We start from the raw sequence: 21,910 nt of genomic DNA, 5'->3' as shown, positions 1-21,910 counted from the left end.
ATGTGTTTTTCCAAAGAATTTGTATTTATTGGCAATAAGTAAAGTGCATCATCTATCTGGTCTCTCACTCTGTATACCAGATATATGTATATGGTATGCTTGCAGAGGTTTGCAGAGATCTGTGGTGGGCAACAATGTGCAGAGAAGCCAGAGATGTGGAGTGATGTGCCTCCAATAAGATACAATTGCACCCATTGTGTACCTACCTTATTTATGTTTGATGTCATTCTTTTTTTCAGATGCAGGCTGTCTTTGGGTGTTAAATTGAAGTCAAATGACGATTTAGCAAGCCAACTAATCTGTAATCTCCTGACAAGATCAGCAAATCACCAATGCTTCCTCTAAATTCCTGTGAAATGTTACATTTGGGACTGAAGAACCCTAAGGCACTATATATTTTCTTTTTCTCAAATTAGAGTTATTTAACACTGCATCACCTGATTGAGTAGCTACCCAAAATCACAAGGAGTACCTACTATTCATTACAATTCACTGCAGGTACTGGCTCAGGAATTTAGGAGCACAAGCGAAAGACGACTTCTTTCACCACCCTGAAGAATCCATCATGTCGATGGAGCGGCCGCTGCTGTCTGAGTGCCCCGGGACGGACGGCGGTGAGCCGGAGGCCCCGCTGCCGCCCGGCCGATGCGCCATGCTGTACCTGCTGACGGCGATAAGCGCCATCGGCGGCTTCCTGTTCGGCTACGACACGGGCGTGGTGTCGGGCGCCATGGTGCTGGTGCGCGCCGAGTTCCACCTCTCAGACACCTGGCACGAGCTGATCGTCTCGGCCACGGTCGGCACCGCCTGGCTGCTCTCGATGGCTGCCGGACCGCTGGCCGACCGGCTCGGCCGCCGGCCCGTCATACTGGCGGCCAGCGCGGCGTTCGGCGCCGGCGCGCTGCTGGCCGCGCTGGCCGGCTCTCAGCAGACGCTGCTGGCCGGCCGGCTGGTGCTGGGCGTCGGCATCGGGCTGGCCAGCAGCACGGTGCCGGTGCTGATCGCCGAGGCGGCGCCGGCCGAGGCGCGTGGCTTCCTCACCACCGTCAACATCGCGTTCACCACGGGCGGCCAGCTGGCGGCGGCGCTGCTGTGCGGCGCGCTGGCGGACGTCACCGACGGCTGGCGCTGGATGATGGGCGTGGCCGCGCTGCCGGCCGCCGTCCAGCTGCCCGGCCTGCTGGCGCTGCCCGAGTCGCCGCGGTTCCTGGTGACGCGCGGCCGGCGCAGCGAGGCGGCCGCCGCGCTCACCCGACTCCGGCCGACCGGCTTCCCCGTGCGCACCGAGCTGGCGCGGGTGGCGGCGCAGTGCGCGCGCGAGCAGCGCGGCCGGCGCGCGTGCGGCCCGACGGCGATGCTGCGCCGGCCGGCGGTGCGGCGCGCCCTGCTGCTCGGCTGTGGTCTGCAGGTGATACAGCAGCTGGCCGGTATCAACACGGTGATGTACTACAGCGCCAGCATTATCCAGATGTCGGGCGTGCGTGACCCGACCACGGCGATCTGGCTGGCGGCGCTGCCGGCAGCGGTTAATTTTGCCGGCACGCTGGTAGGTATGGCGCTAGTGGAGCGGGTGGGCCGCCGGCCGTTGACGCTGACCAGTCTGCTCGGCACGGCCGGCGCGCTGGCGCTGTTGGCGGCCGGATTCTGGGTGAACGCGGCCCAGTCTCTGCCAGTGACGGTGCCGGCCGAGTTCCCGCAGTGCCGCCAGTACAACTGCGCCTCGTGCCAATCGGCCGGCTGCGGGTTCTGTTTCGACGAGACGCCGGTCGGGCCGGCCAACGGCTCCTGCCTGCCGCTGCTCGCCGGTAACGCCTCTGCGCCGTCGGCCGAGTGCCGGGCTGCCCACCAGGTCTGGGCGGCCGACTGGTGTCCGGCGCCGCACTCTTGGCTGCCCGTGCTGGGGCTCTGCCTCTACCTGGTGGCGTTCGCTCCGGGCATGGGCCCCATGCCATGGACCATTAACGCCGAGATCTACCCGGCTTGGGCGCGCGGCTCGGGCAGCGGCCTGGCCGCCTCCTGCAACTGGCTGGCCAACCTGGCCGTGTCCCTGACCTTCCTGAGCCTAGTGGGAGCGCTGGGCCGTCCGGGCACGTTCCTGCTGTACGCGGCGGTGGCGGCCGCCGGCTGGCTGCTGCTGCTCCGCTGGCTGCCAGAGACCCGCGGTGTGCGGCTGGAGAACATGGCCGTCCTGTTCGGCGGAGACGGGGACGACCCGCCGCTGGACGAGGTGAGGGAGGTGGCATGGATGAGAGTGAGGAGAAGGAGAGTTAATGCCGAGGTGATGGGAGGGAATGGTGCTCCTAAATGTGACATGACAAGACTGTGCAGCAAGTTGATATGAAATTTATTGATAATGTGTCATGCATCGGTTCTTTCTCATTTTTTTTTCAGAAAAAAATAGTTTTTCCCCATCCTCAGTGTTTTCTTTACCGGGCTGTAGTTTGGGATATCTTGCTCTAAAGTCTGAAGTTTCGTGCCGCTGTTATAATCACATGCCATCAGCAGCGGCTGACCCCTGTCGTATCACCCCTCACAGGACGACTGCGAGCCGCCGCCGGAGGAGGACGCTGCGCTGCTCGGAGCCAACTCCTCCCCCGAGGGAAGTCCCCCCCCCCCGTCTGTCTGCGGGCGGACGGCTCACCCCCGACCTCCAGCCGCGGTGACCGCCCGGCGAACTGAACTGCCTGACCGGTCACTGCAGGGCGAGGCGGGTTCACAGGCTCCAGCGTCCCGCCATCCCCTGCCACAGCCCTAATGAGGCCAGTCGGGGTTCGGTAAAGTCTGCGATTGGAAGCCGGGCGACTACTTTACCGGCCGTGTAACGCGTCTACTTCGGTACCTGGGCGGTAGTTTGTATTATTTTTGGTGATATACGTAACGGTGGTGCTTATCTACTGCATGTGAGTTGTGCGCTGATCGTCATTGCGGGTATGAGTTTTATTCAAGCCTGTATTCCCAAGGTGGTAATCTCGTCTGAAGGAAATAAGTTGTGACATTCTGTGCTTCCCAGGCTCCTCGCCGTCTGTCAGGTTGTGTCAGGGCTCCGTGCAATTGAACACTCCGTTTTCGCTATTGCTTTTCGATCTTACGTTTTCTTGAGGCTTCATGAGTTTACGGGCAGTTTTGTGTATTATGTGTAAAATGCCAGTAGCAACGTCTTCCGCGCGATGAGTGCATCTTTTATCTTGTTTCCTCTTTTGTTGAGTTGTGCCGATCAAGAGACCACCGTCCCACTGTTTTCGTGGGCGGTGTATGTGATATGACAGTGAAGGTAGTTTATATGCCAGATTTACATCCAGTGCCTTCCATGATATCAATGGTGCGACCTTTCGCAATAAAAGCCAGTCGTATTGTCTCTGTAAGATGTATTGGGTGGGGTTCGAACGTGGCTGCAGCGGCTCTAAGGGCGACTCGCTGGCACAATCGCTATGGACACCACACACACCACGAAGACAGGTCGAGCAGAGGGCAGAGCGGCGGCCGACGGAGGGTCCCGGCTGGGGCGCGCGGGCGGCCGGGGTCCTCACCAGACTACAGAGAGGTCGGTCGGCCGCTCCTGATCAAACTACAGACTGAGGAAGGCAGCGTGAACTGGACGCCGGGAAGCGGCGGTGAGCTATACATCGAGCGAGGGAACTAGCTGGTGCGCTCCTCAGCGACGCAGCGCAGGCGGAGCGAGGCCGGGCAGAAGGCCCTATCAGAGAGCTGATTGGAATGACGGCGGAGGGCCGGATAGTATCTCACACTCCTCACAAACACACAGAGAGAAGCTCACAACGCGGACTCGCGTGCAGTGTGCATACGGAGTACCGCCGCCGGGGGAGACTGTAACGTCGCCACCCGGCCCTGCACCTTAGCCACCGACAAACCAACATTGACAGACGCGGCTATCCCACATTAGGTATACCATCGGGCCTGACCCCCGCTACCGAGATAAATATATAAATTAGGCCCCAAACGTCGTCACGGCGGCATAACATAACAATACGCGCAGCCGCCCGGACACGGCAGCTCCGGGCACCGGCGGAAAGAAGCCGAACGCAGCGCACTATCACACAAACAAGTATACGGCAATAAACAGAGTTCCAGCGCCCGCTCGGAGCGGACCTACCGTCCAACAAGATGGACTCGCCCTCCTCCGGCTCAGGACAGGCCTCCCCTCGGTCCGAATGGACTCGCCTGACCTCCAGCGATGTTCGGATGGTTTCAGCGGCGGGGCGCCTACTTGAGGTCCTCCTGAATGGTCTTCTTTATCCGGTTGAGCATCATGGTGGTCCACTGGTCAAGTCGCGAGATGGAGTCGTACTCGGTGACTGTCTCGGTGAACGCGTCCACATTCTCCTCCTCGAGGTGGGTCGATATGCTCTGAGGGAGGGGGAGTAAGAGTCAGAGTCACACCGGCGGGGGAGGAGCAGCAGGTCATAGTCAGTAGTCACCACCTCACCGCACCTGACTGAGGAAAGAGACACGTCTCTTCCTCCAGGTGGGTCGAGATGCTGCGACGGGGGAGGAGGGCATGGTAAGGTAACTGACCGGGGGAGGGCAGCTGCAGGGGTTAGCATCAACACCAGCGGCGGGGGATGGATGTCCACTGTCCAGAGCCCAGACCACGCGACAGGTGTTCATACACCGTGGTAGGACCATGTAGCTAGTCAGAAGAACTGACATTGAAACATGCTATATATAAACAACAGTCCGCCTCAGAAGCAAAGTTTCGGGTTCCCGAACAACGTACCCGGACGTTACACGTAAAACATCACTGGAGAAAACTGCCGTCGGGAGGAAAAAAAGCCGTAAATCGCATGAAAAACTGCCCCAGATACGGCTTTTTTCCTCCCGACGGCAAAAGTCAGTAGGATTTAAAAAGAAAAACAGTATAAGTAGTTTCCGTACCATTAAGCAACACTCTAGGGTGAAGCTGGCGCTGAAGGAAGAAGGCATCAAGTACAAGAAAGGTTGGTCATTGAAAATGGAGGCAGATGAAGTGTCCACGTTAAAACGAAGCCGATTTAGGACTAGGGATTGAACAAATATACCAAATGACTGAGATTACATATAGTTTAATGTATCCCACCTGGGATACATTAGCTATCCCAGGTGGGATAGCCCACTCGTTCAACTGCGGCAGCAACCAGGCCAGGGCCATCAGACCCGCCAGTCGTATCCACCGGTCCACAGAGTGGCGTGACGGCCGACCATCCGAGACAAACCCGGAGTCCCGGCCCGGCCGCCCGGAGTCCCACAACACGCACCTTGATGAGTTTGCACTCGCGCGAGTCCTGGAAGGCGGGGTACATCTCCTGGTAGCGCGTCAGGGCGTTGTTGGCGTTGATGACGTCGATGCAGAGATGGCACAGCAGCGCCCGGAAGAAGTAGTCCTTGGCGCTATACTTGAGCAGCGAACTCTCCAGTGAGGTAGCCGCCACCTGCAGGCAGCGGGCGCGATCAACGGCATCGTTCGAGATATCACAACACAAAGACCTCATACTTTCATATAGCAGAGACGTTCAGATTCTTATCCGCATGACACTAGGTTGCTGCTGTAACATAGTAAATCGGTATATTTTAGTTCGTTCATCGTCCGTTACCTACCGTCATACCAACCAAGTTGACTACGATATAGGTCTTTGGCTGGTCATCCGTTGAACATGCTGAAACGCAAGACTTACCGGTCCGAGCTATAAAGGCGACCCGTTACACATCCACGTGCAAGACCAAATCCGTCATGCGGTATTGCATGTCAGTTATATTATTCATAGCTAATTAACATTCAACGCATGACGGTTCCAGTTCTTTGAGACTTTGGGACTTGGGAGTATCTTAGCATATTTTGTTGAGCAAAAATACCGTAACCTATACATTGGCCGATGAACCTGAATGATAAGCCAGCCCTATCGTCCGACAAAGCGGTCTGTCAGCTTTGTCGATATAGGTCTTTCATAGGTCGATATAGGTCGAACCCCCCCCCCCCCCCTCCTGGCATGGAAGTTGACGTGGGTCGATGGGATGGCCGCCACTTGTGTGGTTTGGTGTGTTCTGCGGTCTGGCACAGCTGCTGCCGCCTCAGAGAGCACGAAACAAACGAGCTGGGCAAGGCCAAGGCAAGGCTAACATATCGCTGAATGTTTACTCAGAAATGTCGCATCGTCGAAACTCAATCGATGCCACAGACACCTTTGGCTGCGCTAAAATCAAGAAAGTTGCTTTGACGAAGATCTGAACCCAGAAGCACGGTTACATCGCCTACATCTTTTAATCAGCGTGTACGGATCATCATAAAGCTGCAAAAGCCAAAAGGTGCTTCATACCTAAAAACGCAGAATTAGCTGTTCGAAGCCAAATTAATAGGTACATTTGGGAGCTGGTATGAGGAGCCAAGAAATTCCTAACCAAAAGTATGGGTGCGCCAACAGGAGCCACGCACCAACACTTTCTGTTCACGCACCCACACCCGAAACAAACGCATCACGATCCTTTTTTTCTGACAGACAGACAATGACAATACAATAGCAATGCAAATTCTCATTGTCATTGTCTGTGATAAAAAATGTCAACTCTGACTTATAATCACGATCTATATAATAATCATGACATCCAATGTTTTATGCCGTCCCGAGGAGAGTAGGCCGCCGGCCGGTGCTCTCACCTGGTCGTAGATGCTGATGGCCTTTTCGTAGTCCTTCATTTCGGCGGCGTACTGCGCCACCTTCAGCTGGCACTTGTTGGCGGAGGAGGTGGACTCCTCGCCGCGGAAAAAGTCAGCCGCCTTCTCGTAGTGTTTGATGCACTTTTCCAGGTCGACCTTTTCGGTCTCGTAGATCTCGGCGATGGTCTGGTGGTGTTTGGCAGCCACCGTGAAGCGGCCCATGTCGGTGAATATGTCGATGGCCTTCATCAACGTCGTTACTGCCTCTGTGGGACGGAGTGGAACATTTCGTAAAATGGTCGAGAATGGAACCAGAGTTTTTATTTTACGTCCCTAAAAAAACTCGCTGCCTATCCTCACAGCAAATAAGTGAGCACCACCTCGACCCCGAACCAAAGCTCAAACCACCTGCATTTCCTACAGCATTTCCTGAATGCTTTCCGGAACTATATGTGGAGAGCGAACGAGGTGTCAGTCAGCGTACGAGACGTCAGTCAGCTGTCAACGGACCTGTGGGGGCAACCTTCTTGTAGCAGTTTGCTGCATCGACAAAGTTGGTGGCTGCATCATGGCGGTTCTGGTTCTTCAAGCTGAGGTTGGCAACCTCACAGAAGGCATCGCCAGCCTTGCTCCAGTTCTTGGACATCTTGAACATGTTGGCGGCGCGGTGGTACATCTCGGAGGCCTCCTCCACCTTTGAGCCTCCACTGTGGGTCATACACCGGTGGTCAGAAAGCGCTCTGTCTCAATCACCTTTCTATCAGATAATTAACTCTTACTCATAGGTGATGCCATTTTGGTAATGGGTGCAAATGACCTCCGTAATTAACCCGCTCATCTAAGCCCCCTGCCCCTCCTGTTGTGACGAGCACATGCTAATGGAGAAGGCCGGAGAGGCAGGTTTCTCACTTTTGAGTTTAGCCTCTGTCTGTTCGAGTGTATTGGTATGCCAAGGATGCCAATGGGTTGATGTTAAGAACAGATAAAACATTGTCAGTCGGGGAAACTATGGTAAAATCTGCTATTTTTAGCAGTCTGCTATTTTTAGCAGTCTGCTATTTTTAGCAGAAATCTGCTAAAAATGGGTACGCATGTGACGTCATCGTACCCAAATATAGCAGATTTGGGTACGGCCCCCGACAAAAGCAGATCTGCACCCTAATTGAAGCAAATGCGCATCAAATGCCTGGCAGATTCATGATTAGAATAGTGCTGAGAATGTCCTCTGATATTTTTGTTCAGATCCGACTATTTTTAAATAATGAATTTGAAATAGTCGGATCTGAACAAAAATAGCAGAGAACACTCTCAGCACTATTCTCATCATGAATCTGCCAGGCATTTGATGCGCATTTGCTTCAATTAGGGTGCAGATCTGCTTTTGTATGGGGCCGTACCCAAATCTGCTATATTTGGGTACGATGACGTCACATGCGTACCCATTTTTAGCAGATTTCTGCTAAAAATAGCAGACTGCTAAAAATAGCAGATTTTACCATAGTTTCCTCGACTGTTGTACATTGTAAGTGCCACCTACTCTTTGCATCACATGCCACTCGAGAGCCAATCAAACTGCCTACACAATGCTTTTTCCTGTGCTAATGAGACGCCCAGCCACACACTCATACTTTTATATTTCGCCAGGACCTGACCTGCCTCGACTTTTCACCCCATTAACTTTTCGCCTAATTTTTGCACTGTAACTATATTTTTGAATATATAAAGACTACCTCCATAATACCTGATACCTGATACCTGATTAATGGGATCGGATGAGGCACTAGGATGGCCTGGTAGATCCGTCTAATCGAGCTCGGGACGCGTCAACAAGCTTGATCTATTGGTTTGCTTGATACTGGAGTTCTCTCCAGTGCTTGTCAAGCCGGTTTTTGTAGCTGTTGGTTGACGGTGCGCAGACAACATCTTCAGGGAGGCCGTTCCAATCAGTCACTACCCGGGCTGAAAGGTGCTGGCGCCTGACTCGGTTGGTTGCAGGCTTCTTGGCGATCTTCAATCTGTGGCCGCGAGTACGCGTTGTGAGTGCAGGCGTGAAGAAGTCGTCCTTGTTCAAGTCGCAGCGACCGTGGATGATGTTGTAGGTCGTGATCATATCGCCGCGACGGCGCCGGTGTTGCAGGGACGGAAGGTTCAGTCTTCTCAGCCTTTCCTCATACGGGAGGTGACGGAGCTCGGGGACAAGGCGAGTCGCTCTCCTTTGTACTCTCTCGACCTGTCGCCTGTCCGCAGCATTGAACGGGCCCCATATCTGATTACAATACTCCAAGTGCGGACGGACCAGTGATTTGTAGAGTACGGGAAGCGTCTTTCTGTCGATGTGCGCGAAGCTGTGCTTGATTAGTCCAAGCATTCGGTTGGCCTTACCGATGGCAGCTGCTGCTTGTTCCCTGAATTTCAGCCGTTGATCCACGAGAACGCCCAGGTCCTTCTCGATTTCTACCGCCTCCAGGGGTGTGCCTGCGATGGAGTATTCAGCCCGCGCATTACGACTGCCTAGGTGCAAGACCGTGCATTTCGTTGGGTTAAAAGGGAGTCTCCATCTGCGGGACCAGGCCGCCAGGGCATCCAGGTCATTCTGCAGTCTTGTGCGGCTTTGTTCAGTGCTAGCTTCAACGTAAACCTTCGTGTCGTCGGCGAAAAGCCTGCAATCACTGGTAACAGCTCGCGGCAGATCGTTCACGAAGATGATGAATAGCACCGGTCCCAGGACCGTTCCCTGCGGGATGCCGCTGCCAACATCAGTCCAGCCGGAGAAGCTCCCATTCACCACAACTCTTTGTCTTCTTCCCATCAAAAACGAACGGAGCCAGTCGAGAAGACCGCCCCGGACGCCCATGTCGTGGAGCTTTTGAATGAGCCGGAGGTGAGGGACCGAATCAAATGCTCGCCGGAAGTCAAGGTAGGCGATATCCACGGGCTTACCTTCCTCCATCTGCCGGGTCCAGTCCTCGAGTGCACTCAACAGTTGTGTTGCACAGGATCGTCCGGGTCGGAAACCATGCTGGCAGTCGGTTAGTTGGCCGGTGTCCGTTAGATGTCTGAACAGCTCGTCACGCACGATGGACTCCAAAACCTTTGATGTCACCGACGTCAAGCTAACAGGACGGTAGTTGGATGGGTTGGTACGTGGCCCCTTCTTGTATATGGGGACGACCTGGCCCTTCTTCCACTCGAAAGGAACCCTGCCAGCTTCCAGTGAGTGATTGAATAGATCGGTCAGTGGTGGGCTCAGAGAGGATGCTAACTCCCTAAGAACTCTGGGATGCACCTTATCAGGACCAGGGGATGATGTCGGGCGAAGGTCGCGAAGCTTGGCCTCCACTTGACCAGGTGTAACTTGAACCGTCTCAAGAAGCGGACCCTGGTAGTTGGAGTTCAGACATGGAACATCTGAGGGGTCTTCGTCCCAGCAGAATACTTTGCTATACGAGTCAGCTAGGACCATAGCTTTGTCAGCATCTGAGTTTGCGACCTCGCCGGTTTCGGTGACCAAGTCATCCACTCTACTCTTGGTCTTTAGCCGGGAGTGAACGTAGCGCCAGAAGGCCTTTGGATTTGTAGAGAGGTTCGCCGCCAGTTGGCGTTCAAAGTCTCTACGCAGGCGTCTGGTAACGGCCCTCAGCTCTGCTCTGACTCTTGTAAACTGGTAGTAGTCGGTGGTGCACTTTGTCCGAACATATTCTCGCCATGCCTTTTTCTTACGACTTTGAAGAGTGATAGCTTCCCTGGTCATATAAAGTTTGTTCTTGCGCCCTGGTGGGTGATTTAATGGAATGCCACGGTCGCAGATTGCAGTTAGCCTGTCTAGAAACACTGCGTAGTGTTCGTCGACAGAGCAGTCTTCAGGGACACTCCAGTCGGCCTCGCGCACCATATGGTTCATCATACCATAATTTCCGCGGTGAAAAGCCGGCTTCCGCGTCGTCGTGGGGTTTCTGGTGTAGCAGCGTATGCCAAACTCCAGAACGGCATGGTCACTACATCCAAGGGGAGGAAGAACATTGAGGTCACATACCATGTCCTCCTCGTTACTCAACACCAGGTCAAGAATGTGGGGTGTTTGGCCCGGCCGGAACCTCGTTGGGGACATCACATGTTGTGTGAGGAAATTGTCCCTTATCACCTCAACAAAGTCATGGGTCCAGTGCCCATCTGGAGCCTTGGGTATTCCTGTCAACCAGTCTATCTCAGGTGCGTTGAAGTCGCCAGTTATGATCAGGTGACTGGGCCGTGTAGATGTTACACAGTTAAGGAGTGCGCCCAACTGGTGGGTTGACTCCCGTAGGCTCGACGGGCTTCTATAGATGCAGCCGACAAGCAGGGTATCGGCTCCCAACAGACGGATCCTCACCCATAAGTGCTCTCTGAAGTGTGTTTCAAACTTGGCTTCTGAGCAGGATAGGGGCTCTCTGACGTAAATACAGATACCGCGGGGTCTCATGGTCCCTTCATTTTGTTCTTCAGAACTAAAGTTAAAAAACGAATGGTATCCAGGGATTGAAAATCTTGCAAGAGGGATGGGGTTAAACAAGGCTTTAGGTAGAGCTTCGGTGATTAGGATAATGTCCGGCTCCACACCAGCTATCCTCAAACATAGTTCATCGCGCTTATTAACTAGCTGGTCGGCGTTCGTGTACATACACTTGAGCATATTTTTTTCATGCCCTAGTCAATTCTGAGTAGGCCCAGCTTCCCCAGTCACTCTCTGCTGTTCACTGTTCTCTGTGTTTGGTGCTTTGTTGCGTGCAACAGCTGGCTGAGTCGGCAGCTGGTCCTTGCTACTTGCTTGTCCTTGTCTGGCTAGTCCCTCCTGTCTGTGACCTGGTGGTGGAACTGAGCTGGTGGGAGGAGGAGCAAGAACAGCCACCTGCCCTGGGTTGTTTGCTGCAGCTGTGGCAGCCTGCTGTTGGACAGGACAAGGGGTGGGGGTTTCAGTCATCATGCTAACAATTCTCCCTCTCCTGATGACCAGGCCAGTTTCACCATTCCTCTTACGCCTGGCCAGTTCGTGGCGCAATTTCTTTCCTTCATCCCTTTCCTCCTTGGTGAGGTCTGGGTTGATGTATATGTTGGTGAACCCAGGGGTATTCCTGAGCTGGGGTGCCATTTTGATCAGCTCCCACTTAGCAGCTTCTGAGTCAAGGGTAGCTACAATGAGTCTTGGCTTCTCTGGGTCATTGCTGGATTTGCCTGCTCTGAAGGACTTGGTGATTCCGACTTGGAGCTGGAATATGTCTCTGATAAGAGCTGTCAATCTTGCTCTGTCATTTGCCATCTTTTCCTCATGTGAGTTTCCATTGGGTTCCTTGAGATTGTGCACTACAATGTTACACCTCCTCTTCTCTTTGTCAGAAAGCACGTTGATGATTTCTCTGGCTGTTGCTGATGGCCTGGTCTGTGCTGAGGCTGATGGCAAGTCATGTATTTTCTTTTCCAGGTTCTTAACAACATCAGCATATGTTCCCTTCTGTTTTTCTTGCTCTTTAACAAGCTGCTTGTGGCTGTTTAGCATGGTTTTGCTTAGGTTGGCTAGCTCTGACATGAGTCGAGCCTGCTCACAGTTAGCTTGTTCAAGCATCTGTCTGTGTAGGTGTAGAGATTCAGCCATTGCAGATGTCTGCTTCGTAACAACTTCCATAAGCTCCTCAAAGTGTTTTTGGTGAGAGACTGTCAGTGTTTCCACCTGGGCTTGGAGTTGGGCGTCACGTTCTTTCAGCTTATCAGTGCAAGCTATGTGGTCTCCCGGGTCAATTTTGAGTTCTGCTTTGCAATCTGCACAAAGCCACAGTAGGTCTTTGTGCAGACCTGCCACTCTGTATGTGGCTAAAGGGACACCTTGACAGGTGCAGTGGTACCAATTGTCGCATTTGTCACATTGGAGGGCTTCGTCTCTGTTACTAACTGTTATGCCACAATCCTTGGATGGGCCTCCTTTGCAAACAGCACTAGCAGTGACACTTTCAGCTGAGCTGCCAGCCCTAGACCGACAACCGAATGGTTTGTACATTTCCTCTCCCAATTTTTGCACTGTTGGTGCACAGTGATTCGGGGGACTGTTTGCAGTGTGGGTTTCACGCCCTGACCCTGGAGATGCGTCCAGTGCCTCCAAATCACTGTCCGATAAGCTGTCATGAAAAACAGATCCTTTGCCTGGTTTGGTTCCAAGTTGTTTTGTGGTTACTTTCTGTTCTTCTGTGCGGACGCTCTGGTCCTGATCACCCATACTATTACCACGAGTGGTTACAGCTTGGTCCGGATTGGGTACAAAGTGCTCACTCACCTCCGTTGCAGGGGAAGACATAAGAGTCTGGCAGTCTGATGGTGCATGTCCTACAACAACTGCTAATTTTGCATCTGATGCCTTACCATTGAGCTTCAGCCCCTTTTCCTTGCCTTTTTCTTGTACCACACTTTCAGCACTATCACAATCGCCATCACAGTTTGAGTTTGGGCGTCCTCTCGCCGCATTTGTCCGCCGCAAACTGCGCCGCTCCATGACACACCTAGCGGTAAACTTCCAAACTTCAAAAATTGCTTTGTTCAAAAGTAAAGCTTATTTGAGTTTTCTTGTTGCTTCACATTCACAAATAATGATTAAACTTCCAAATATTTTCTCTTGATTTCTTGAAGTTTGATTCTTCGCAGTCCCGGAGCTCTTTGACGCACGTCCACCCAGGCCGGGGTCAGGAAGGGAAGTCATTTTTTGTATCATAATGTATCATTTTTTATATTTATGCAGTATTTGCAGCGCAATGTTGAACATGAAATGTCATATTGGAATAAAGACGTACCCAAACAATGAGCCGAGGAAGCCTTTTGAAGAATCCAGCTTCTTCTTAGCGTCAGCCATAAGCTGTCTAGCTTTATCCTCTTCACTCATAACTTCTTTCTTATATCTTCCTAGGAGAACGAAAGCAAAGAATCAATATGGAATGGGGCTTGAAGAAAAGATCTTCAAAGGCTAGCAACAATACAATCCACTTCGCACATACGCAGAATACATCGATGAATCAACTCTTGTGGGCAGCACACGTAAACAATGAAAAATCGTAAGTGGTCTAAAGTTAAAAATATGATGTCATTTTCTATATTTCCGATGCAATGATTCGTTAATATTTGACTTACAGCTAGTTAGTGACGTCAGAGATGCCAAGCGAGCGAATTTGCGCCGTTATTGTAGATATTTTTGCGCGACTTTTCTGATTGATTTTCTTTTGAAATCTTATTTTTGGATACCTTCCCTTTATTTCGGAGACTTTTCTAAAAGTGATCTTGATAGATTCACTTGAAAACTTTCCATTATTTTCATGGTAATTTGACTCACAGTAAGATGAGACTCAATAATTACTAGTTCTGTAAATAATATACGATGAAATAAGAACAGTGAAGTGGTTACCTTGCCCACCAAAGTCTCTATCGAATTCCCGATTTCCCCAGTTTTCCCAGTCATCGAACACTTCCTACTTATTTCCAACTTATTTTGTACTTATGATCTAGGCGTATACAACCGGTGAAGGTGAAACGCTTGGTGAAACGCATCAGCATTGGTTGCTGTGGTTGTTGTGTGTTAAATAATCGGACGTATACCGATAGTGGCTTGAGTTAAATTTGATATTATACAATACCATTGAACTGCTTGAAAGATCGTTGCTTGAAGTTGAAGTGTGATCGGCTGTACACGAATGAGCATCTAATTTTGAGCTGAAATCGATTTCGACTATCCAACAACTTACTTGAACTGAAACTGACGGGAACTGTTGAGACTTTGGAAAGTGTTTCAGGAACTGAAGAAAATGGCATTCACCTTTGCTGCTTTTTCTTACATTTTGGCTCTGATATTTGATGCTGTGCTCATCTTTTTTGCCATCTTTCATGTAAGTATTTTCTGAAAATTTGTATTTTATCAATATTTGATTCAGTATAATGCACCATCATCCTGTTCCGCTGGTGGGTCCAAACCAGCAACCCCTACTAACACAGTTCGACCTCCACTTAGTCCAGAAATTGGTATAACATTACGTTAATAATTCCTTCTCGCAAAACCTGGAGCTGGAGCTGCCTTTGCAGGCTTTTCAGGGCTGCTGCATAATATCTTTAAAAAAAATGTCTCAAGGCTCTAGCAACTTGATTGACACTCCAGAGTTCACCCCACAGCATATGTCCATTCATGCAACTTTTGTCTTACCATAAACATCTTTTATGCATGTGTGATCCAATCCAGAGCAGGAATAGTTTTGACTCATGCTAAGTACCTACCAGATGCAGGCTTAGTTGTAGTGGATCTTTGTTCAGTTTCCCTGCTGATTCAGGACCATGTATTTGGTACATTACTCCCACTGCTCATGTTAGTGGATCCATTGATAGTTGTTCTTTTCACCTTTCAGATAATTGCCTTTGATGAGCTGAAAACTGACTACAAGAACCCAATTGACCAGTGCAACAGTCTCAACCCGGTGAGTTGGCTTAGTGAGCTATCAGATTATTGGTATAGATACAGACTTCGCTAGAATATCCCAACAGTCAATAGTTAACCCTCGCCCGTATAGGTGGGGGGGGGGGGTCGAACGGACCTCCCCTCGGTTTTTCCAGCTGCCGGACACTGGTCACGTGACCACATTTTCCGTTTGACCTTGAGTTGGCACCAGATTTTGTCGACAGACGTGGCGCAGCTTATTTTACTGCATTATTTTAGATACTAAATATTTAGACGCGTGGTGGTAAATGATACCGTGCAAATAATATTGAATCATCGGTGACATAGTTACCATTGATACTTGAATAGCATCAATAAAATACAATTAATCTATTCTTACTCTTCCATTGATTTTATTGAGTTTGCAGGCATAGGTAGAAACTGAAGAGCTGAGCCTGCAGCTTACAGTTGTTCTATACAGTAGCGGCGGAACAGCTTCAATTAAGGGGGGGGGGGGGGCACTGCCGACTTTCGGTCCGATTCTTTCCATGCAACGCCAATAGGGCTAATGTTAAAATGCCAAAATTAAAGGGGGCACGGTGCCCCAGTGCCCTCCCCGTTCCGCCGCCTATGGTTCTATAACTCTAAATGCATAAATCAATGCTACTGAGGGCTGCAAATTTGTTTCACTTATCTTTAATATAACTGATGCCCTATACCTTCATCTACCATTATCTGTAAGAATCTTGTGTCAATCATCACCAGACTTCTTAGTTGTTTTACATACCTACGCCCCGGCCGCGAGAGTGGGCGGGTACGACTCCCTCGCCCTAATTGAGCTAGCCTCGCGGGAAAAACAAGCATGTGTGCCGTTACGGGACCGGGGACGCAGCGATTGATGCACGGTTAAAAAGTCTCAGGTTAACTGGTGGCCTCTGAGGGTCAGGTCAAGTGCCCCGAGGGCCAAAATACGATTTCGGGTTTGAGAAATAACTGCCAAAAAACGGCGCAGAGTCGCGATTTTAGTACCATCATGTTTGTCATGCTCCGGTGCGTCAAAATGGTACACTTTTGTTTGGGTGGGGTCAACATAAGGTGTTCACATCGGGTCAAAGCCAGGTCAGAGGCACTCAGGCCACGAAGTTGGTCGGAGGAGTTATATCGTATATCATTCGATTCGGTAGGTCTTCCCGAGTCTATTGGCGACTTTTCCGACTTGCCAGTTCAATTTTATCAGGAGTTATTGACGAAAAAAACTTGTGACCTTTGTGACGTCAAATGACGTCACGCTAGGTTAAAGATGCAAGAGTGAAGCATTGGACATTGCAAGAATTGCATGTAATTGCGATTCCATGTGCTTGAGCTAGGTTTAGATCATCCTCGGCGTCAAAATTACAGTTTCCATATTTCCCCATTGACTTATAATGGTGATGTCACGCGATCGGCCTGACCTCATGTGACCTCTAGGAGAAATCCGAGATATACAAGTTTTGAGACTCCTAGAGGATACTAGGTCCTGTAAGCATCATCTTGCTGTGACAGCTCCTCTGGCAACGAGGGCATTGCGAAGTTTCGGTATTTTGGGACTATTGCAGAGGTTCACGTGTGACGTCATAAGTCAGTGATCTGACCTGAGACGGAAATGCAATTGGTTTCCAAAGATGCGTATGGAAGCAAAGATAAGGTGCGCCAAATAGCAGCCCTCTAGCTGTAAGGTGTTTTGAGCTATCGCCAAAAGTCGTGAGTGGAGCGCTACTGACTCCTCCGGTCGGCCGCTGGGGGTTAGGAGGCGTGCAGGGTATCGGAAAACCACCTGGTACTTTGCGAATTTTGCCGATAAAAATACGTTTCTTATGCCGACTTATAGCCAAAAGACTACTGAATCTCAAACCAGTCGTATCCTTGCACTAGATGGCTTGGTTTAGACACGTTAGGTCTGAAAAGAAAAGGTCCCATGTATTCTCTATGGGCGCCGCGAGGCCGTTGGCACCGGAGTTTCGGGAAGTGCCCTCGCCACAACCGCACGTGCAGATTTGGTCACGTGACCAAGCGCATTTGCCGCCACTGTATTTATATACACTGTGGGTTTTTCGAGAATAACTCGCGTAAAAAGCGGCCGATCGCGACGAAACTTTCAGTACCCTCGAGTTGATCAATTTTACACCTACTCTCATGGGTGTAGAAACGTTTTCAAAGTTGGTGTGGAGTTTACAGCTATTCTCGAAAACTACCCTCCATTTTTTTGCAGACCCCAAAATCTCATCGGATCTGCATCGATCTCAGGGGGTACTCGGTCGGAAGTTGGGGGAGGCAAACTGCCCCGCTTGTCCCCCCCCCCCCGTGGCGACGCTGATGGTGTTGAAAGTCTTCATTGGCTAGAAGAGCTTAGAGGAGGTTTGAGCAATCACTAGAACAGACCCTATCATGCTCATGCTCGGGTGGAAACGCCAATCAGCTCGTTTATCGCCTTGCCAATCAGCTCATTAGACCGGGAACAGGGGGAGCGAGGGCGATTGCCCCCAGCCTAAGAGCCGAGGGGTGACGTCTCCCAACATTCATGCGACGAGGACAGATCTTTCCTCTTTTTGATGATGACTACACCGAATAGTAAGCAGGAAACTGAAATGGTCGAATTTCGACTCGTCACTCGAAGAGAGGGTCCGTCATTGGAACAAAGCGTAAATACCGCTCAGTGTTCGGCCCTAAGAAGACCCTATCATCCTGCCTTATCTATGAACTCATTCATAGTTTCGTCGCAACCGGCAAAACGCCAGAAAAAGTGTAATATGCGCACAGCGTAATGTGCGTACAGGGCATGCGTATTTGGCTCCCTGTCCTTCGAGGTCCTGAGAATGACAGCGGAATCTGCGGAAATTCGGTGACGATAAACCAAGAGAGGTGACCGAGGATCCTCCAGTGATTCTTCCGCTCGCCGCAGCGCAGCTGTGCCGACACCATCAACCATGGCAGTGGTTTCAGCAGGATGGAGACCATCCTTGCACCGCCTTGCACCGTCCTGAAGACCATGCTTGTCTCAGAGAGTGGATGTGAGAAGTTTAATTTTCCTTGCATATTATATCAAAATTTGGACCGCATTTGGAGTGAGAAGGGCTAAAATTAGTCTGGGCCAAGATTCTTACAGATAAGGTTGGGACACCAGTCACGTGACCCTTTTTCCTGCTTTTCCCAACCCTCCTCACGATTTTCATAAGCCTTGATTTATTCTTTGAAACACTTTGCGCAGAGGCGTTTGTAGTTAATTTATTTACAAAAACTAATTCAATGATATTTTAAATTAACAAACACATATTTACTCGCAATCTCAAACAAAAGTTGAATTTATTCGCGTTTCATTAGATTTATCAGCTGGCAACCATCATCGTCCTCGATGTAGTCGAACTTGGCGCACTCGGATAGTGTTCAAAATTTGTGACGCTTACTAGTTGCTATGGCGACCGGGCAGTACCTACGCTTTTCATTCGTCAACAAGCGCTCGCGGTCACGCTTTTGAGGGTCTTGGTCTTGGTCGTGGGTTAGGGCGCATAGCCTCATCGGGCTCAGAGCGTCCGTAAATGTCTTGTTGCCACTTTCATGTCTTCAGAGTTGGTAGGTAAGACAATGGAGTACTAAGCGTGGCAGTGGAACGGAAAGGCAACAGCGTACCGGATAGAACCAGGATATAGTATTGAGGAATATTTCCAGGTAGGACAGTAGTTAATGTTAGTAGCGAACTATAAAATGGTTATGAACTTAGAGATAAAGAACTGAAAATGAAAGTAACATAAACGACCGGTATCTTTTATGCCTGGCTTTTAACAGTCAAAATAACACTCCATATACATTTAATTTGCCATTGATAAACACTCTGGTAACAATAGGTACGCTTGACTCCTCGTTAGAGTAGGAGGATGTCGTTCATCACCATAACCATCAAAACATGTCTCGATACACTGTGGTCGCAGACCAGTTGTTCAGGCCGTTTACATATGAATGCTTTGGCCGTAGTGTTTTCCTAAGCGCGCTGCGTGGATCCATGGATAGAGAGACCAGCTGGTTAGGTTCGTCCAAACTAATTAGTTTCTAAACTACGTGATCAACTACGCTCGATACTGTCTTAAGTGCCACCACCGTCGATTGTCCTGTCAGTCAAGAAGTGTACATTCATTCACGATCAGTCATACTTCCACGCACCACTTCCACATAACACAGACCACAGTACTGGTGGGACATAGCACACGGAGACAGGAGCAAAACAAAGGACATAGAACATTCATATTACATCTAGCGTGTTACATGTATATAGAGGCACTTCCATGCACACAGGCTTTTGACTCCAGCATTAGAAAACAAAGAAACACGCGTCGGGTATACATACACTATCGCACGTAAGTCGCACGTAGTCTGGCTCGGGCCTTGGTCTGGCTCTATTGTTTCTTAATTCACTGTTTACAGGCGTTTCATAAGATCACACGCTCGCAAGAAGATCATCACTTCGTTCAATATCTCAGGAAAGTCGTCACATAGCAGCGATTTCAGACACAGCTGAACCGCATGTCTCTGACACAGTTGCTGCAATGGTTGTCTCTCGTTGGCGTACATTGGACAGTCGATGAGAAAGTGCTGTACAGAAAGCAGGCAGCGACATCTTTCACACAGTGGTCTAGGCTCTCGATCAATGATATAAGAATGGGTGTACCGAGTATGGCCCAGTCTCAGACGACATAATGTAACCTCTTCTCTTCTACTGGGTCGGCTACTGCTAGACCAGTGTTCCACACGCTCCTTGATAGCTTTCAGAGTAGTGCCAGCAGGGTGATCAGCCCAGAACCGACCAAACATATCTCTGATCGTAGAGCGGATTGCAGGATAAAACTCTCGCATCCCAAGCAGTGGTGTAGTTATATCATTCAGGCTCATGGCCACCTTCGCCTGTATATCAGCCGTCTCGTTTCCTGTTATACCAGTGTGACCAGGTATCCATAACAGGATAATCGAGAAACCAGTATCAAGAAGAGTGTGGACATGGTCCAAAATCTCGGTAATAACAGGGTTAGTTGAGGGAGGGTTTCCAATGGCCATCGTCACGGACAAGGAGTCAGTACAAATCACCCATTTCTTGTCACGCTCAGTTTCAATATAGCACAGTGCTTTTAGAATGGCAGTCGCCTCTGCTGTGAAGATGGAACACTGTACAGGCAGTCGGTACTTCCCATAGCGATCACCATGAATATAAGCACATCCTACACCATTTGGGCCCTTTGCACCATCAGTAAAAATGAAGGCATAGTCAGCATAAGAATGTCTCAGTTCATGGAAATCACACTGGACTTTTAGATTGTCGAGGCAACTTTTACGTTCATCAGTAAGTCTTAGTATCTCGCATCTCTGTAAACGCCAAGGCGGTATATGGCTCTCTCTCAGTGCAATTGCAGCAGGAAATACATATCCACTTTCGTCTACCATCTGGAGCATACGTTCATACAATGGAAATCCCGATATTCGTTTCATATATGCCGCCTCCACATGGTGCAAAGCTGCATGTCTCAAAATAAGATGTCTACACGGGTGAGTATCTCGGCTTTTAACTTTAAGACAAAATCTCAGAGTTAGTTCGCATCGCCGAAGTCTCAGCGGAAGAACATCAGTCTCAACCAGCAGTGGTAAGATCGGTGATGTACGGAGAGCTCCGGTTGCTATCCTAAGGCACTGATTTTGTATGGAGTCAAGTGATTCTACCACCTTGTTCTGAGGTCCATCTAGAATCTGGCAGGCATAATCAAGAATAGGTCGTATCATGGATTTATACATGCGTATCAATACACTCCGGTCCGCCCCACAACTTCGTCCGGCCAAGCATTTTAAGACAGATATCCGTTTAGTAGCTTTACCCTTAACATACTGCACATGTTTAGTAAGATTCAATCTGGAGTCAAAAATGACACCCAGAAACTTCACATCATCACAGTAAGGGAGTGGCTGGTCATAAACCTTCAGTGATGGCAAATAAGTCAGTTCTTGTTCTTTCATATAGCGCCTAAATATGACGGCATTGCACTTATTTGGGGAGAAGACAAACCCCCAACGATCGGTCCATTCGGTGACACTGTTCAGAGCTGTCTGCATTTTTTCAATTAGGGGCAAAATCCGCCGACCTCGTACCCACATGGAGCAATCGTCCGCGTATAGGGCATACGAGACATGTTCAGGAATATTGGCAAAAATATCATTAATCATCAGGTTGAACAAGAGCGGGGAGATCACGCCTCCCTGCACGAGTCCATTCTCCTGAGTGAAAGTGTTTGAGAGCACGCCATTTTTAACTTGGAACGTTCGTTCCTCAAGGTAAGATTTAACAAAGTGCATAAGCCTTCCGCGGAGTCCAATGGTATGCATACGATGGAGGATGGCCACTTTTGATGTGAGGTTATATGCACTTTGTAAATCTAGAAACACTGCCAATGTATACTGGTGATAAAAGAATCCTTTCCGCACCTCGGATTCCAATCGAGTTAAATGGTCAGCTGTATTCCTTCCCTTTCGGAACGCACACTGGAATTCAGATAAGATACTGTTCTGTTCAACATACCAGGTAAGTCTCTTTGTCACCATCCGTTCCATGATCTTGCTAAAACAGGAGGTAAGCTGTATAGGTCGGTAGGATGCAGGCTCGTCTTTTGGCTTGCCCGGTTTAAGAATTGGTATTATAATAGAGTGTTTCCACTGTTGCGGTATTTCCTCAGCACACCATATGCAGTTTATCATGTTCAGCACATGTACCAATTGTTCCTGGGAGAGATGTTTAAAAAACGCATAATGGAGGTTATCAGGTCCCA

General features: G+C 50.0%; 3 protein-coding genes across 6 annotated transcripts in view; 2 read left to right on the top strand and 1 right to left on the bottom strand.

The window, feature by feature from the left end:
• Positions 1–235: 235 nt before the first annotated feature.
• On the top strand, positions 236–3,355 carry LOC122381324 (proton myo-inositol cotransporter-like). Its single transcript, XM_043365354.1, has 2 exons — positions 236–2,227; positions 2,537–3,355. The coding sequence occupies exons 1-2, from the start codon at positions 566–568 to the stop codon at positions 2,753–2,755; spliced, it is 1,881 nt and encodes a 626-aa protein (XP_043221289.1). The 5' UTR covers positions 236–565; the 3' UTR covers positions 2,756–3,355.
• LOC122381325 (alpha-soluble NSF attachment protein-like) overlaps positions 3,349–21,910 on the bottom strand; it is a 22,190-nt gene continuing 3,628 nt past the window's right edge. The window contains exons 1-5 of one of the 2 annotated variants that reach the window (XM_043365355.1): positions 13,456–13,788; positions 7,157–7,353; positions 6,647–6,912; positions 5,253–5,426; positions 3,349–4,365 (exon numbers count right to left, since the gene is read on the bottom strand). In XM_043365355.1, the coding sequence (XP_043221290.1) occupies positions 4,222–4,365; positions 5,253–5,426; positions 6,647–6,912; positions 7,157–7,353; positions 13,456–13,544 (870 nt within the window). In that variant the 5' untranslated portion in view covers positions 13,545–13,788 and the 3' untranslated portion in view covers positions 3,349–4,221. Of the gene's footprint in view, positions 4,366–5,252; positions 5,427–6,646; positions 6,913–7,156; positions 7,354–13,455; positions 13,789–21,910 lie in introns of those variants that run through there. The other variant, XM_043365356.1, reaches the window with a different exon arrangement.
• Positions 14,148–21,910, top strand: part of LOC122381326 (protein cornichon-like) — a 15,100-nt gene continuing 7,337 nt past the window's right edge. The window contains exons 1-3 of one of the 3 annotated variants that reach the window (XM_043365357.1): positions 14,148–14,180; positions 14,427–14,538; positions 15,049–15,117. In XM_043365357.1, the coding sequence (XP_043221292.1) occupies positions 14,458–14,538; positions 15,049–15,117 (150 nt within the window). In that variant the 5' untranslated portion in view covers positions 14,148–14,180; positions 14,427–14,457. Of the gene's footprint in view, positions 14,227–14,426; positions 14,539–15,048; positions 15,118–21,910 lie in introns of all 3 variants that reach the window. The other 2 variants (XM_043365360.1, XM_043365359.1) reach the window with 2 other exon arrangements.

This window comes from Amphibalanus amphitrite, unplaced genomic scaffold (genome assembly GCF_019059575.1).
Source record: "Amphibalanus amphitrite isolate SeventyFive unplaced genomic scaffold, NRLGWU_Aamphi_draft 000118F_arrow, whole genome shotgun sequence".
NCBI classification, from domain to species: Eukaryota; Metazoa; Arthropoda; class Thecostraca; order Balanomorpha; family Balanidae; genus Amphibalanus; species Amphibalanus amphitrite.
Note: the sequence above shows the minus strand (reverse complement) of the source record. Positions and strands in the feature narration are given on the sequence as shown.

Excerpts from the sequence above, each read along its gene's own strand:
- LOC122381324 (XM_043365354.1), top strand. The coding sequence starts at position 566 with ATGTCGATGGAGCGGCCGCTGCTGTCTGAGTGCCCCGGGACGGACGGC. Across the intron at positions 2,228-2,536 it reads ACGACCCGCCGCTGGACGAG|GACGACTGCGAGCCGCCGCC; the intron begins GTGAGGGAGGTG and ends CACCCCTCACAG.